This window comes from Macrobrachium rosenbergii, chromosome 21, assembly GCF_040412425.1.
Source record: "Macrobrachium rosenbergii isolate ZJJX-2024 chromosome 21, ASM4041242v1, whole genome shotgun sequence".
NCBI classification, from domain to species: domain Eukaryota; kingdom Metazoa; phylum Arthropoda; class Malacostraca; order Decapoda; family Palaemonidae; genus Macrobrachium; species Macrobrachium rosenbergii.
This window is the reverse complement of record NC_089761.1, coordinates 34626933-34641138: the sequence shown is the minus strand read 5'-3', so window position 1 is coordinate 34641138 and position 14206 is coordinate 34626933. Positions and strand designations below refer to the sequence as shown.

Here is a 14206-nt window from a genome sequence, read left to right as displayed (position 1 = left end):
GAGAGAGAAAGAGAGATGGGGGCTGAGTTTCGAAGGTTTTTTGAAAATATATCCCATTAGAGAGAGAGAGAGAGAGAGAGAGAGAGAGAGAGAGAGAGAGAGAGAGAGAGAGAGAGAGAGAGAGAGAGAGAGAGAGCTAGGTCACGTTTGATGGCAATGTCCACTTCATTTTTCTTGTTTTGTTTACCAGAATAATCTTGAGTTTGTTGGGGATTGTGTCTTAATGGTAGCTGATTCTCATTTTTTTTTGTCTCTTACTTAAATGCTAACTTGAACATTCAAAATTAACAAGAGCTACTGCTTGGGAATAAAGACAGTTTATTCTGACAGTGATAAAGTTCACAGATGTCTGTTTACATTTTTACAAACATTTGATACAAACATTTGATGTCAATAGACTTATAAGCATTGATGGCTGCATGTTCAAGATGAATTTCATTGTTTTATACAAAAAACTGTGAACTTTATTATTATTATTATTATTATTATTATTATTATTATTATTATTATTATTATTATTATTATTATTATTATTATTAAAAGGCATTATATAAAATCAATTCCAGTGATGCTGCCATTATTTTAACAGAACATCATATTATTATTATTATTATTATTATTATTATTATTATTATTATTATTATTATTATTATTATTATTAAGCTGACTAAACACTCATATAAAAAAGAACATTTTGCAGGGCAAAAAAAAAAAAAGCATTTGAAAATATAACAATAACTTTTTTGTTTAAGTCCTTCGTGCAACATCTGCATCTCACGAAAACCTCCTATCTGGCTCTTCCAGGTCGACTCCTGGCTCACGAGTGGCTCCAGTATCGCTACGGCGTCTTCGAAGAGACCGGCTGGGTCGAGAACCCCGTGCATCCGGCCTACTACAGGGCCTCCGACGGGCAGTGGCGCCCCAACGCATGCGCAAACGTCGAGCTGTCGCCGAATCCTTCCTGCCACCCTCACAACGCCTCCTGCCCCTTCAGGATCGAGCAGGGCGACTCTCCGCAGCTGACGAAGTCGTTCATGGCCTTCCCTGAACTGCCGTCGGTGAGTTATCTGGGGTCTTTGACTGATCTCTTGTTGTGTGAGGCGTTCTCTCGGGGTTAGAGTAAAAAGGGCTGTTTTCGGGAATTGGGAACCTAGGGGCGTTTTCGGGAATTGGGGACCAAATGGCAGTTTCGGGAAATGGGAACCAAGGGGCGTTTTCGGGAATTGGGAACCAAGGGGCGTTTTCGGGAATTGGGAACCAAGGGGCATTTTAGGGAATTAGGAACGAAGGGACGTTTTCGGGAATTGGGAAGGAAAGGGCGTTTTCGGGAATAGAGAAGAACGGGGCGTTTTGGGGAATTAGGAACCAAATGGCGTTTTCCGGAATTGGGAACCAAATGGCGTTTTCGGGAATTGGAAACCAAAGGGCGTTTTCGGGAACTGGGAACCTAGGGGCGTTTTCGGGAATTAGGAACGAAGGGGGCGATTTCGGGAATTGGGAACCAAAGGGAGTTCCCACATCAACTCAGGCATCTTCTTATGTGATGCTTTTCTTTCGGGAACTGGGAACCAAAGGGCGTTCCCCACACCAACTCAAGCGTCTTGTTATTTGATGCTTTTCTCTCGGGAACTGGGAACTAAAGGGCGTTTGTGGGGATTAGAAACAAGGGGGCGTTTTCGGGAATTGGGAACCAAAGGGCGTTCGCCATATCAACTCAGGCATCATGATACGTGGGGCTTTTCTTTCGGGAACTGGAACCCAATGGGCGTTTGCCAAACCAAATCAGTTGGTTGTGTTATTCTTGCCGTTTTTCATCATCACCAAATCGTAGCCAGGCATTTAATTAGGTACGTTATCAATCAATAATATATTTAACCGGCTGCATATTAAAGTTTCATCGAATATCTTTTGTATGCTTTTTCTGCCATATTAAGAAAAAGACTTCTCAATCATATCGTTACTTTTGTTGTTGCTGCTGTTGTAGTAGTAGTAGTTGTTGTTGTTGTTGTGTTGTTGTTGTTGTTGTTGTTGTTGTTTTACAATTTTCCAAGACATACAAAGCCAAAATGTGGAAAAAACACGAAAATATGAGAATATAAATTACAGCCTGTCTTACTATTGAGCTAAAGTCTATCTTACACTTGGATCGGTATCCAAAAATGCATTGAAATCTCTCGGACATAAAATAGTCGCCTGTCTTTAGTTTGTGGGAGAATTTGCATAAAGAGAAAGTTCTAGTTTGTACTGCAGTTTTCTTTGGAGAGAGAGAGAGAGAGAGGGGATAAACATTCTCTGACAAGGAGAGAAAGAGGGTTAAACATTCTTGACATTGAGAGAAAGAGAGAGAGAACCTCTTAGAGACAGAGAGAGAGAGAGAGAGAGAGAGAGAGAGAGAGAGAGAGCGCCATATTCCAAAAGCAGAGAAAATATTCGAAACGGTATACTGAACTGAGAGAGAGAGGGAGAGAGAGAGAGAGAGAGAGAGAGAGAGAGAGAGAGAGAGATTTTAGATATCTTTCATTCTCTCTCATTTTTTAGTTTTAGTAACGAGAGAAAGCGAGAAATGCAAACGGACAAAGAGAGATGATATACAAAGCAAGACAGAGAGAGAGAGAGAGAGAGAGAGAGAGAGAGAGAGAGAGAGAGGCCACTTTAATTTCAAGACTAACTGTTAATCCACTTGCAAAGAATGTAGGCCATAGAAAATTAAGGTGCAATCACCTGTCACTTGGAGACTGATATTCAGATTACCTGCTAGCTTCCACCAATTACCTATAGCCCACTCCCTGCCCCCACCCCTTCCCCAAGCATACCCAGCCTCCATCAACCCCGCCCACCCACCCCCATTGAAAAAATAGACAAAAAAAAAAAACAAACCCGGAATGACCTTTTAGAAACAAATGAAAATGTAATATAATAAGTGATAATTGTACTTGTCACGGCTGTCTGGGTGCTCCAGCAATGATTTATGATAATGGGTGAAGTCAGCGCCTGGGGCGTTTTCATGCTCATTCCTTCCCAGGCTTAGCGCATAGCTAGAGAGAGAGAGAGAGAGAGAGAGAGAGAGAGAGAGAGAGAGAGAGAGAGAGATTTTAGATATCTTTCATTCTCTCTCATTTTTTAGTTTTAGTAATGAGAGAAATTGAGAAATGGAAACAAAGAAAGAGAGGTGATATAAAAAGCAACAGAGAGAAAGAGAGAGAGAGAGAGAGAGAGAGAGAGAGAGAGAGAGAGAGAACGTTTTCGAGGGTTCCAACTGAGAGAGAGAGAAAGAGAGCATTTTCAAGGGCTCTATCTAGAGAGAGAGAGAGAGAGAGAGAGATAAAAATTTTCGAGGATCCTAACTACGAGAGAGAGAAAGAGAGAGAGAGACAGGAAAAGGTCATAGTTCATAAAAACTTTTTTTTCTAGAGTAATTTTTATCTTTTATTGTTCGACTTAATTGCTGTTTCTAATTAACTTTGTCAGCAGCCTTCAGAGGTTTACCTTTTTCTAAATTTATTTTTCTTTTTATTTATTTTAATTAATTTTTTTATGTACTTTGTCATCACATTTTTGAGGGTCATTATTATTCACAGAGAGGATTCGTTCAACCTGGGATGCTTGTATGTGGTTCTAATTTGGTAATTTCTAGTTTTAAATAGATGATTTCAATGCACTTTGTCATCAACTTTTTGAGGGCCATTATCATTCACAGGAAAGATTTATTCACTTCTGTGTCGTTCTAAATCTGATAGTCTCTAGTTTTAACAAATATGTCACGATATCCAAAAATTAATTTTATCAGGTAAAACTTTGCTTTAGTTGCGCGGCCTGATTCCCGCCAGTCATCGACCGGGACAGGTTCCTCATACATAAACAGACATAACGTTTCCTAAACGTTTCCTATAATGCCAGGTCCTGACCTAACCAGATCTTACCTACCTAAACTATAATGGGCGACGTGCCCTGACCTGGCGGGTTGGGGGTGGGCGCAACTGAAGTAAAGTATTACCTTTTATGATTTATAATATTCCCCTGACTCAAAATCTTAGAACGAGCTCTTTTAGAATATTTTCACATTAAGAGGAGTTTATGAATCGATTTTTGTTTTATCTCATCGTCCAGTTTCAGTTAGCATTGGAGAGGGACAAACAGACAGACAGACATATTATTTCTTATGGTTAGATTCATTCATTTATTGTAATGAATGTATTAATATGTTAATTAAGTGCAGTTTGCTTCGTTCCAAAATTTCCAAGATTTGGCCACCATGACAAAAAAAGAATGCTTTATTAAACATGAATTGCGGTTTTCTAAATAAAAACTAAATATTTTTCATTGCTTTCTTATTATTGCAGTACGGGAAACATGTATCTTCGTAAAACAATAAACAATATGACTGACTTGAATGGAAATAAGAGTAAAAAAAATATATAAAATTTAACTGTACAAACTCTTGTCATTGAAAAAAATAAAAGCCTCAGTTGATCTCGGAATTATTTGTACACAGCACGGATTCCAGAGTATCAAAGATTATTCTGACTGATACTGAATATTATTTAAAAAATCGCCTCAGCTAGTGATTTCAAAAGACAAAAAAAAATCTCCTAAACAGATGAATGAGAAGCCTCGAATTAGCAACAAACTCATTGCTTCTTTTGTGATTATAGATTCTGATTTAATAATGGCTATTTTTATTCCATTTTCTTTCTAATCAGCTGAATTTGTTATATTTGCAAGTTCTAAAAGCTAAAATAAAATGGGTAGACTCTTACGTAACACTAAAATCATTTAGGCGTATTTGGCATCACGTCGTTTACGGAAATAAAAGGAAGCATCGCGCTGCTGGCAGTCATGATAACAATACTTCTTCTTCTTCATTCCAGGTGAAAGAGCTCTGTGACGAAGGATCGCATAACCGGGAAGCTCCGACGCGCCACAATCTCCTCTGCGATGGGAAATCTGCTTGGGAGGTCATGAGGGCTTCTCCTGATTTCCAAAATAACAGGTAATGTTAAAATTCTGTCACTGGGCGTAACTTTGTGTGTTCATAGTTACTCAAGATGGCCTTGCTTTCATTTTGCAAGTGTTGGCTGTGATTGACATCTTCACAAAATGATTTGAAAGCTGCTAGTGTGAATGGTTTATTGTGAAGAATGATAATTACTATCTTGTAATGAACTAAGACAAAATGTTATGATTATAGGAACGTTGAAGGGGGACTCAGAGAAAGCGAGGTCACATTCCAGTACGTTCGCCCTCGTAACCCAAGAATTGTCTTGCTCATCGATGACACCAACGTCATGAACGTGCAGGTAAACGCTAGTTTTTCTTCTTCTTAGCATTGTACAAATTACTTCTTAAACCAAAAGACTTATACACTGAGACATGTATATTAACTGAGAAGAAGTAGGTACTCTGAGTAAGAACTCTTACATTTTATTTTCTTCCACAGAAACGTTGGGACTTCATGCGCAAGGCAGTCAGGAAACTCGTTACTTACGATGTTCCCGATGGCTACGGCATCGGTCTGGTTGTATTCAACTCCATTCCCTCCACCAAGTACCCAATGACAATTCTCACAGACGGCATAACCAGAGAAAAAGTTGGCTCATCCTTACCCAGGAATCCTTCGAGGGAAGACGAGCACAAACGCTGCATAATATGTGGCGTGAGAGAAGCCCTTAAATTAATACAGCAAGACGGCATTGGAGGACATATCGTGATGGTGACCGCGGGAAGCGGCTTGGTTGAGGAAAGCGAAGCCTCCGAAACGGCGCAGCTACTCCTGGAAGCCCATGTTGTTCTCCATGCCATCATATATCCTCTGGCTGAAAAGTACCCAACACCGAATGGCGGCTTGGAAACCCTAGCTGCTCGTTCAGGTGGCAATACGTTCGTGGTACGGGATGAGGGCATCGGGGCAGATTCAAAGCTTAGCATGTATTACAATCTTTTAGATTCCTTCTACCATGCATTACTCTCTGCTTCTGGGCAGTCTGCTTTACCTGTCAAGGTGCATTCAGCAGAGCATCCAGGTGGAAGGGTGCCAATATCTGAGGGAAGCTTTATGATGGATCCAACCCTAGGCACAGATACAGTCTTCGCTATTTTCTACTACGATGTGACACATGTTGGAAACCAAGTTCATCTGGTGAGTCCACATGGTCAGGTTATCGACACAGCCAACATGCAAAACGAAGATGGAAACATCAACATGATCACTGTTCGATTGGTAGAAGCTCAAGTGACGCCCGGCCTTTGGCGTTACAAAGTTGAGAACCGTGCAGATTCTCACCAGGCCCTTTACGTCCAAGTTACTTCACGGCCACGCCTTCAGCCCAGAGTTCCAAGCGTGAAAGTTCGCACGTGGATCAATCCCAGCCTAGGCGTGGTCAATGCCAGTGACATATCTAAACCACTTGCTCTGTATGCTGAAGTTAGGGTTGGACTGATGGGCGTAGAAGGAGCTAAAGTCATAGCAATGCTTACCAGACTTGGCTACACCAACAACGGAACTCAGTATCCACCTCTGGAAGTCCAGTTATTTGACAATGGCCTTACAAGTGAGTGTATGATAAGTTTATATTGATTCCAGTTATGAACTTGAAGAATATGAGATCTTAAATATTAACCTGTTACAGCCTAGATATATGTGTAGGTAATAAAGATGTAAAATATGAAATGTATTGATTGCTTTATGACCTTGTTGTTGAGTTCATCCTCTAATTTTTGTCCTTTTTCTCATAGGTCCTGACATGACCAAAGGTGACGGCGTATATTCTCGTTTTGTGCCTGGTCTTGTATCTGGGAAGTACAGCATCATTGTGAATGTGGAAGGCAAAATCGACGACAGTGACTTCGCTCGTCGCTCCAGACTGGGAATTGTTGATGTCATAGGAACCCTTCCAAAAAGAGATGTCCTTCCCCCTGCCCATGTTGTGGACCTCCGTGCCGCCCTGCTTCCAGACACAGTGAACCAAGTTGCTTTCACATGGACAGCTCCTGGTGGAGATATTGATTACGGAACTGCTGATCGGTATGTTGTCATGGCCTCAAACAACCAGCTCGACTTACTGGAGGGAGGAGGCACTCTGCTCGAGGATTGGCCAGCTCCTTTGGCGTCGCCTGCCATACAGCAGCACACGGTTCTCTGGAAAGAATATGAAACTGTTAGCTACGTCTCTCTTTATGCTGTAGATGAAGAGGGAAATACTGGTGGCTTCAGTAATATTGTCAGTGTCTACGTTCCAGCTCCACCCACCACAACCGTTGCTCCTCCTTCAAAAGCTCCTCCACTGTTGTCTGCCAACACATCTGCCGTTAAAGAGGGAACCAGTGCCCCGGTGTTAGCTGCCCTCGATACGCACCAACTCGCCGTCATCTTCGGGTGTGTAGGTGGATTTATCGTCGTTGTTGCTGTTATTGTGTGTTACTGCGCAGCTAGTCACCGCCATCATCGCAAGGCTGCTGCTGCAAAGAAGGCGCACGAAGTCCCGGATGCGTACAGCATCAATGTCACCGTTGCATCGAAAGGCGTGGACTTCGCAGAAGGCAAGGAGAAAGACGGCATCAAGAAGGAATACATCAGCCCCGTGGAATCGTGGTCAGCATCGCAGCTGCTGAGTAACCACCAGGACGGCAAGCGCAGCAGTATGTCCGGCCGTTCGGACAACAATTCCGACCACAGCGCATCCACTAAAAAGAGCTACGGAGGATCTTCCGAGCCTAACGACTTCTACGGCGAAGCCAATCAGTACCACTACCAGCACGCTGGCTACCCAGATCACTACCCGGCTCAGAGTGATGGCTACCCAACACCTACTGAAGGATTCCCCAACGACAACTACCCTCCTCCTTCTGAGGCCCGTTCTTACATGAGCTCACAGCCTTCAGATTCCTTCCTGTCAGTGTCCTGCGACCTGCTTCCTTCAACTCATGGACCTCCTGCTTACGCTGCTTACCCTTCCTACGACAGTTCCCTCAGGTCCGGAAAGGTTCCTCCTCCCATTCCTCCCAAGCCAAAGGTTCTGTACACACCAGAGCCTTACATGTACGACACCCAGTCTCTGGACCCACACTCATCGACGCCTTCCGTGGCATCTGAAAAGCGCGTGCGCAATGTCACCATGGTGTAAGTGTAAAAGGCAGTGGTATGTTCTGCCAGGTGCAGCCTATCAAAATTTATTGGCATTATAGGATAATTGTGATATGTAGCGTAAGGAACCTCTTTTTGTACATAGCATTCAAGGATTTAGTTCATAGTACAAATATTATATGCGAGTGCTCAACTTACTGCAACAGAAATCCTTGCGTAAGTGATTTTTTGAGGCTTCAAGTGCACCAAAACTTCTGGAAACACTGTGCAGTTTCTTTTAAAAAAAAACTGAATATGACAGAAGTCTCGTGATCTCATTCAAACGCTGTAGACAGTGAAGGAACGAACTAGGCCTATATCGACATTGCCTCCGCACTGAGGCTAACAGAATTCCTGTGCAACTAGTTTACAGTGACGTGTGATTTGAGCAACTTTCCATGTAAACACACCTGCAATGATGTGCCATATCTCTTACAATATACTTGGAGCTTGGACGTGTGTGAGAGTTCTGAGGGTGCTTAAGTGAATTCTACTGGAAATGAGAGGGATGACATTATGACACTACATCGAACAGCAGGAGGAAATAAGACCAGCCACCATTGGACAGTCGAGATGAAAAGCGAAAATCAAAAAATTCATCTGTTTTGGAAATCATTGTCCCAAAACGGCATCCAAATATTCAACCTAAAAGTTTGACAGTTTGTTTTGGATTTCAGTGTGACATTTCACTTCAAGGACCATTTTTTATTTCAAAATATGTTAAATCAACCACTAGGCACTTGATGTGAGGACGTCCATTTTAGGATTTGTTGTGGATTTTGGTTTTGTCTATTTTCGTCTCCTTTGAACCCTAGTCACCCCTGTTTGTCGTTGGAGGTCCGTATTTTGACTTGATTTCTAGTCACCCTCTGATCTAAATGACGAGTACAGTATTTTGCATTTTTTTATGATTTTATAGTTTCTAGAGTAAGTTGACTGTAAGATATTCCCGTGCAATTATGTATAGATTATGCAATAGAGATATTTGTTAACTGGTTTTGTAAATAAATTTGAAGACACAACACTGAGCATTTTTGGTATTGGGGTAACCCCTAACTACTGGTCATTGCGAAATCAAAGTATAATTATTTGTAGCTATCTGAGTCACCTTCGTTAGCCCTTGGGAAATATATGTTGCATAAAGGTACCTCAGCGCTGAATGACCTCATAGGTCCCAGCGCTTGACCTTTGGCCTAAATTCTACATTCCATTCCATTCATATAAAGGTACCATGAATCAGTCAAATGTAATGTCTACAATCTGTTTTTACAACAGAACCACAAAACTAGGACCCCAATCTTTGATAGGATTCCTAACGGGAATCAATCCCGTAAGGAGGGTAATGCCGTCAGTGCACCTCACACGGTGTGCTGTAGGCATACTAAAGGTTCTTCGCAGCGTCACTTTGACCCCTAGCTACAACCCCTTTCATTCCTTTTATTGTACCTCCATTCATATTCTCTTTCTTCCATCTTACTTACCACGTCCTCTCCTAACAGTTGTTTCATAGTGCAACTGCTTTGAGGTTTTCTTCCTGTTACACCTTTAAAACCTTTACTCTCAGTTTCCCTTTCAGCACTGAATGACTTCATGGGTCCCAGCGCTTGGCCTTTGGCCTAAATTTTATACCCCCTTTCCATTCCAAACGGGAATCACTGCTGGAAGTGGGAATCTGCTTGTTGCTAACGATAACTGCATTGATATATATGAAATATTTTACGAATAAATACTGCTGTTTATAGAATCCAAAATATAAAAGGAATTAACATGTTAAAAGTCTTAGTGAAACCTCATTGAGACCAAGAGAAGGCCTCACGATGCTTCGGATTAGGACAACTTTTCTCACAAATAAAGAATATTAAAAATCTCCTTTACCAGTCAAGTTAACATAGGGATATCATCTCTGTGACGAGTGCTGGAATTCACAGAGCCAGCAGATATACGCATCATCTGAATCGAACACCAAGGCAACTTGCTTTTTTATCAAAAGGAAAACACAAGTTCCATCCTTGGTAACTACGAGGAATTACACTTCAACAGAAAACTCCGAGAACGAGGAGATAATTACAAGTGGCTAGTAAATATAAATTATTATTATTATTATTATTATTATTATTATTATTATTATTATTATTATTATTATTATTATTATTATTATTATTATTATTATGCAGCAGTTGAACCCTATTCATTTGGAACAAGCCCACCAAAGGGGCCACTGACTCGAAATTCAGACTTCCAAAGAATATGGTGTTCAAAAGAAAGAAGTCACAGTAGGTAAAAGGAAATACAGAAAGAAGTAATAGCTATGACCTTATAAGCTAAAAATTCGAATTTTAATTGTATTTTCCCTGTGATCTGGTATGAAGACTCGATACCAAACGTTACCACGACCAATAAGAAAACACTCTAAGAAAGTATATGAAGTTCGCCTATCGAACTTCAAAACAACAGAATTGACCGATTGGTCTAGTGAACTTTGCCCCATCAGTCAATACATATGGATTAAATGTTATATATACATTATTTTATACATAAATGAGGAACAAAACATAGACACGATATTGTGCTGTATATTTAGTGGCTTACTAAACGGTGATTCAAACAGTAATTACTTTTTAACCATTCTTGGTGCTACTATAGGATGATAATCTACCATCCAGTTTCTACATTTTACACCCCAGGGGCTAGTACTAAACAAGGCGAAACAGTGTAGGCGAGTCGCTGTTTCGCATTGTTTAGTCCTAGCCCCTGGGGGATCAAATAGTTTTGTATACAGTTTGAGGAAGTAATTGCCACAGGCCTTAATTGGGTTGTTTGGTAGATAGAATCGTAATTTTTGGTAGATCGCGAATAGCTCGGTAGATATCGTACTGTAGTAGCACCTCATTTTTAACCAAACTGATTATTTCTAATCAAAATATCATTATGTATATTTAAAGAGTATTTTCGGCATCTTGAAAATGTAATTTGGATCGTTTAACAAGGTAAAACGATTTGTTGTATGTTGACAAACAACCGAACAAGGTACTTTAGTCATATTACCGTTCTCTGTTCTTGAGTCCCAGAGAACTGTCCCACCAGAAGGAACCAGTTCTCCATATTGAGTGAAGGTGAAAGGACTGTCTGTGCAAAATTTCACTGTTTATTTGGTAAAAGCCGTCTGTTTAACCGGCGGTTTTTCATTGGTGTGTCTATCGCCAGTTTACGCTGACTGGATCATCAGTGGAAATCGTATGACGTCATCACAACAGGAAGTTCTAAGTTATAATGTACGCGTTTTTGCTATCAGGTAAGCAGAGATTTGATAATATTTGCATACTTACAGAGCCTTTGTTTTTGTAGGATTATTTAGCAGAGATTTGTAAGTATTTGCATACTTACAGAGCCTTTGTTTTTGTAGGATTATTTACATAAGAATCCCACGAAAGAGTTACTTCATTGAACAAGGCAACTCCCATTTGTCAGTTTATTTTACCGTCGAGGACTGTGGGTAGAGCCGTCAGTGCACCTCATGCAGTGCACTGTAGGCATTTCTTTAGATTCTTTGCAGCTTACCTTCGGTCCCTAGCTGCAACCCCTTTCGTTCCTTTTACTGTACTTCCTTTCATGTTATCTTTCTTCCATCTTACTTTCCACCCTTTCCTAACAATTGATCCACAGTGCAACTGCGAGGTTGTCCTCCTGTTACACCTTTCAAACCTTTTACTGTCAATTTCCGTTTCAGCGCTGAATGACCTCATAGGTCACAGTACTTCGCCTTTGGCCTAAATTCTATATTCAGTTCAATTCAATTCGAGAACTATGGTAGGATGCAGGCCTACTGCTTGTAGTAAAGATACGTCACAGGGGTATCTAAACATCAGTAGTAATGCTTCATAATTACTTATTGGTGGTGTTGTGCTAAGCTGCCTTCGTGATTGTGTATGAGCTTCCACGTATATATGTCAAATTTCATAATCTTGAGTCTTTTCTTTGACGATTTTTTGAAAACTATAAGCCCCCCACTAAGGTCTACTTTGGGTAAAAACAGATATTTCAATTTTTGAACGCAGCGTTCAAGAAGAAAACTCCATCATATGCGTCTGTTTCCAGACCAGATTTTTATAGTGAGAACTAAACGTGCTTGTGCTTTTCTAGATATGACTACAATATGGACAATATAGACATACGATCACTCATAGGTAGATAGATATATTGATAGATTTTGATAGTGATTAATATAGATATTGAGATAGATATTTATAGATAGATATTGATAGACTGATAGATGGATATTGATAGATGTAGACTGACTGTACCACGTCATCGACAATGGCTACTGACTGTAATTTCGTAGTTACAGCATAGAGGGAATCCGATGGTCTACTGATGAACTTCCTATGTAGGAGTTTTGGAAGTTTAACAGTACTGTCTTCATTCAAAATTCAATACTCGGCTTCTGCAACTGTAAAATCGCCCAAAATCTGGGGCATTTGATGATATATTAACGGTCTTATTGTTATAGGCCTAAATCGGAACTCTTGGTCTCAATATGGATAATAGGCGTATTTTCATAACTTCATTGTAGGGTAAGGGTAAATAATTTAATACACATTAATATTACATAATATGGAAATTACTTACATAAAATGCGACTATTCGTTCGAAACTCGTAAGAAATTTATACAAATATTTTAGTTTACTATCTGGTACGTTTTCTAATATCTTACTTTATCAAAGAAAACGAGTAAATCGTAAGAGTTGTAACCCATACTACGATAAAAGTTTTATTCTGGTTTGGCCCTCTGTTACTTCATTAACAATATTATGTCATCATAGCGGGATTTTTAACAAAAACTCATTTTACTTAGTTTTAATTCAAATAACATAGTTAAGAAATCAGTGTGTTAAATCCCGCTAGAGATGGTGCCAATTGCTAAATTAACTATAAGCTTGAAAGAATGTTAACTACGCCATAAGAACAAATGCAATTGAATATTGTCTTGTTGCCTTAAAACAGTTGTTCTCGTTGAATTAGTTTTTGTATGTGTATCTAATTCCACTGTTTATTTGAAATCTGTTTTGTGGACTACAGTTACATCTATGTAAAGGCCTTTATTTATAAAAATACGTTTTTATATATAATACGGTTATGACAGTATATTCGTTGAATGCACAAATTAGATTATTTGAGTGTTTTCTTCAGTGTGCATGTGGTTATGTTTAACTGTGTAGGCAAAGTCATTAAATCCCTAAGATTGCTGATATTGAAGAAGGGGAAGCAGGTTTTTTTTTTCATAATGATGTTCAACTTGTTTCTTCCCTCAGAGTTGAAATATGCCTCATCTGGCCAGAGTTGACAAGTATGGAATGCCACTTACGAATAACTATTTAGAAATAGCTCCTATCTTGGACATTCCATCCAGGCTATTGTCAGACCATGATGTATGGTTTATTTTCTATTTGACTGGTGATTGTTTTATCTGATGACCTGACACTGGGCACCATCTGGTTATTTAGAACATTTATTTTTGATAAGGGCACCTTAAAGACCGTCATTGTTTGTTTGGCTGCTCATGACAAGCCATAACCCCAAAAGCAAACATCCATTCTTCATTCCAAATTTGGCAGACGGTAGCTCACTCCCTGAAGCATAACTAAAGCATGGACTCAATGAAGACTCCCTGCAAGAGTATAAGATATGAATAAATTGATTATGAAGAATTAGGCTAACTGCAGGAAGTAGAACCCATCTCCATACCAGCCTTCAGATATTGGGTCTGAAAAACCCAGCGATTTTTGTAGCAGATGTTCTATGAAGAAACTTACACAGTACCCTGTGCCAAGTTTCCTGCTGTGAGGAACAATAAAACAAAAGGTCTCTAGAGAATAAAGTGCAGTACTTGTCAAAACTAACACTTTAAAGTAATGGGAATGAGTCTTTTTTGGGGGGTTATATATAATTATCTTTATGGTTGTTCAGATGGAAGGAGGAAAATCAGTAAAGTGATTAAGTTGCAGCCAGTATAGGGATAATGTCTAGTTCCTGCAGTCAGCCTAATTCGTCACTATCGTTTTGTTCATATCTTAATCTCTTGTGGTAAG

At 39.9% G+C, this 14206-nt stretch overlaps 1 protein-coding gene across 1 annotated transcript in view; it reads left to right on the top strand.

The window, feature by feature from the left end:
* The window catches only part of LOC136849917 (calcium-activated chloride channel regulator 1-like), a 57679-nt gene extending 48536 nt beyond the window's left edge, over positions 1-9143 (top strand). The window contains exons 3-7 of the mRNA XM_067123435.1: positions 805-1058; positions 4869-4990; positions 5189-5297; positions 5438-6548; positions 6733-9143. Of these exons, the coding sequence (XP_066979536.1) occupies positions 805-1058; positions 4869-4990; positions 5189-5297; positions 5438-6548; positions 6733-8120 (2984 nt within the window). The 3' untranslated portion in view covers positions 8121-9143. The remainder of the gene's footprint in view (positions 1-804; positions 1059-4868; positions 4991-5188; positions 5298-5437; positions 6549-6732) is intronic.
* The last annotated feature ends 5063 nt before the right edge of the window (positions 9144-14206 follow it).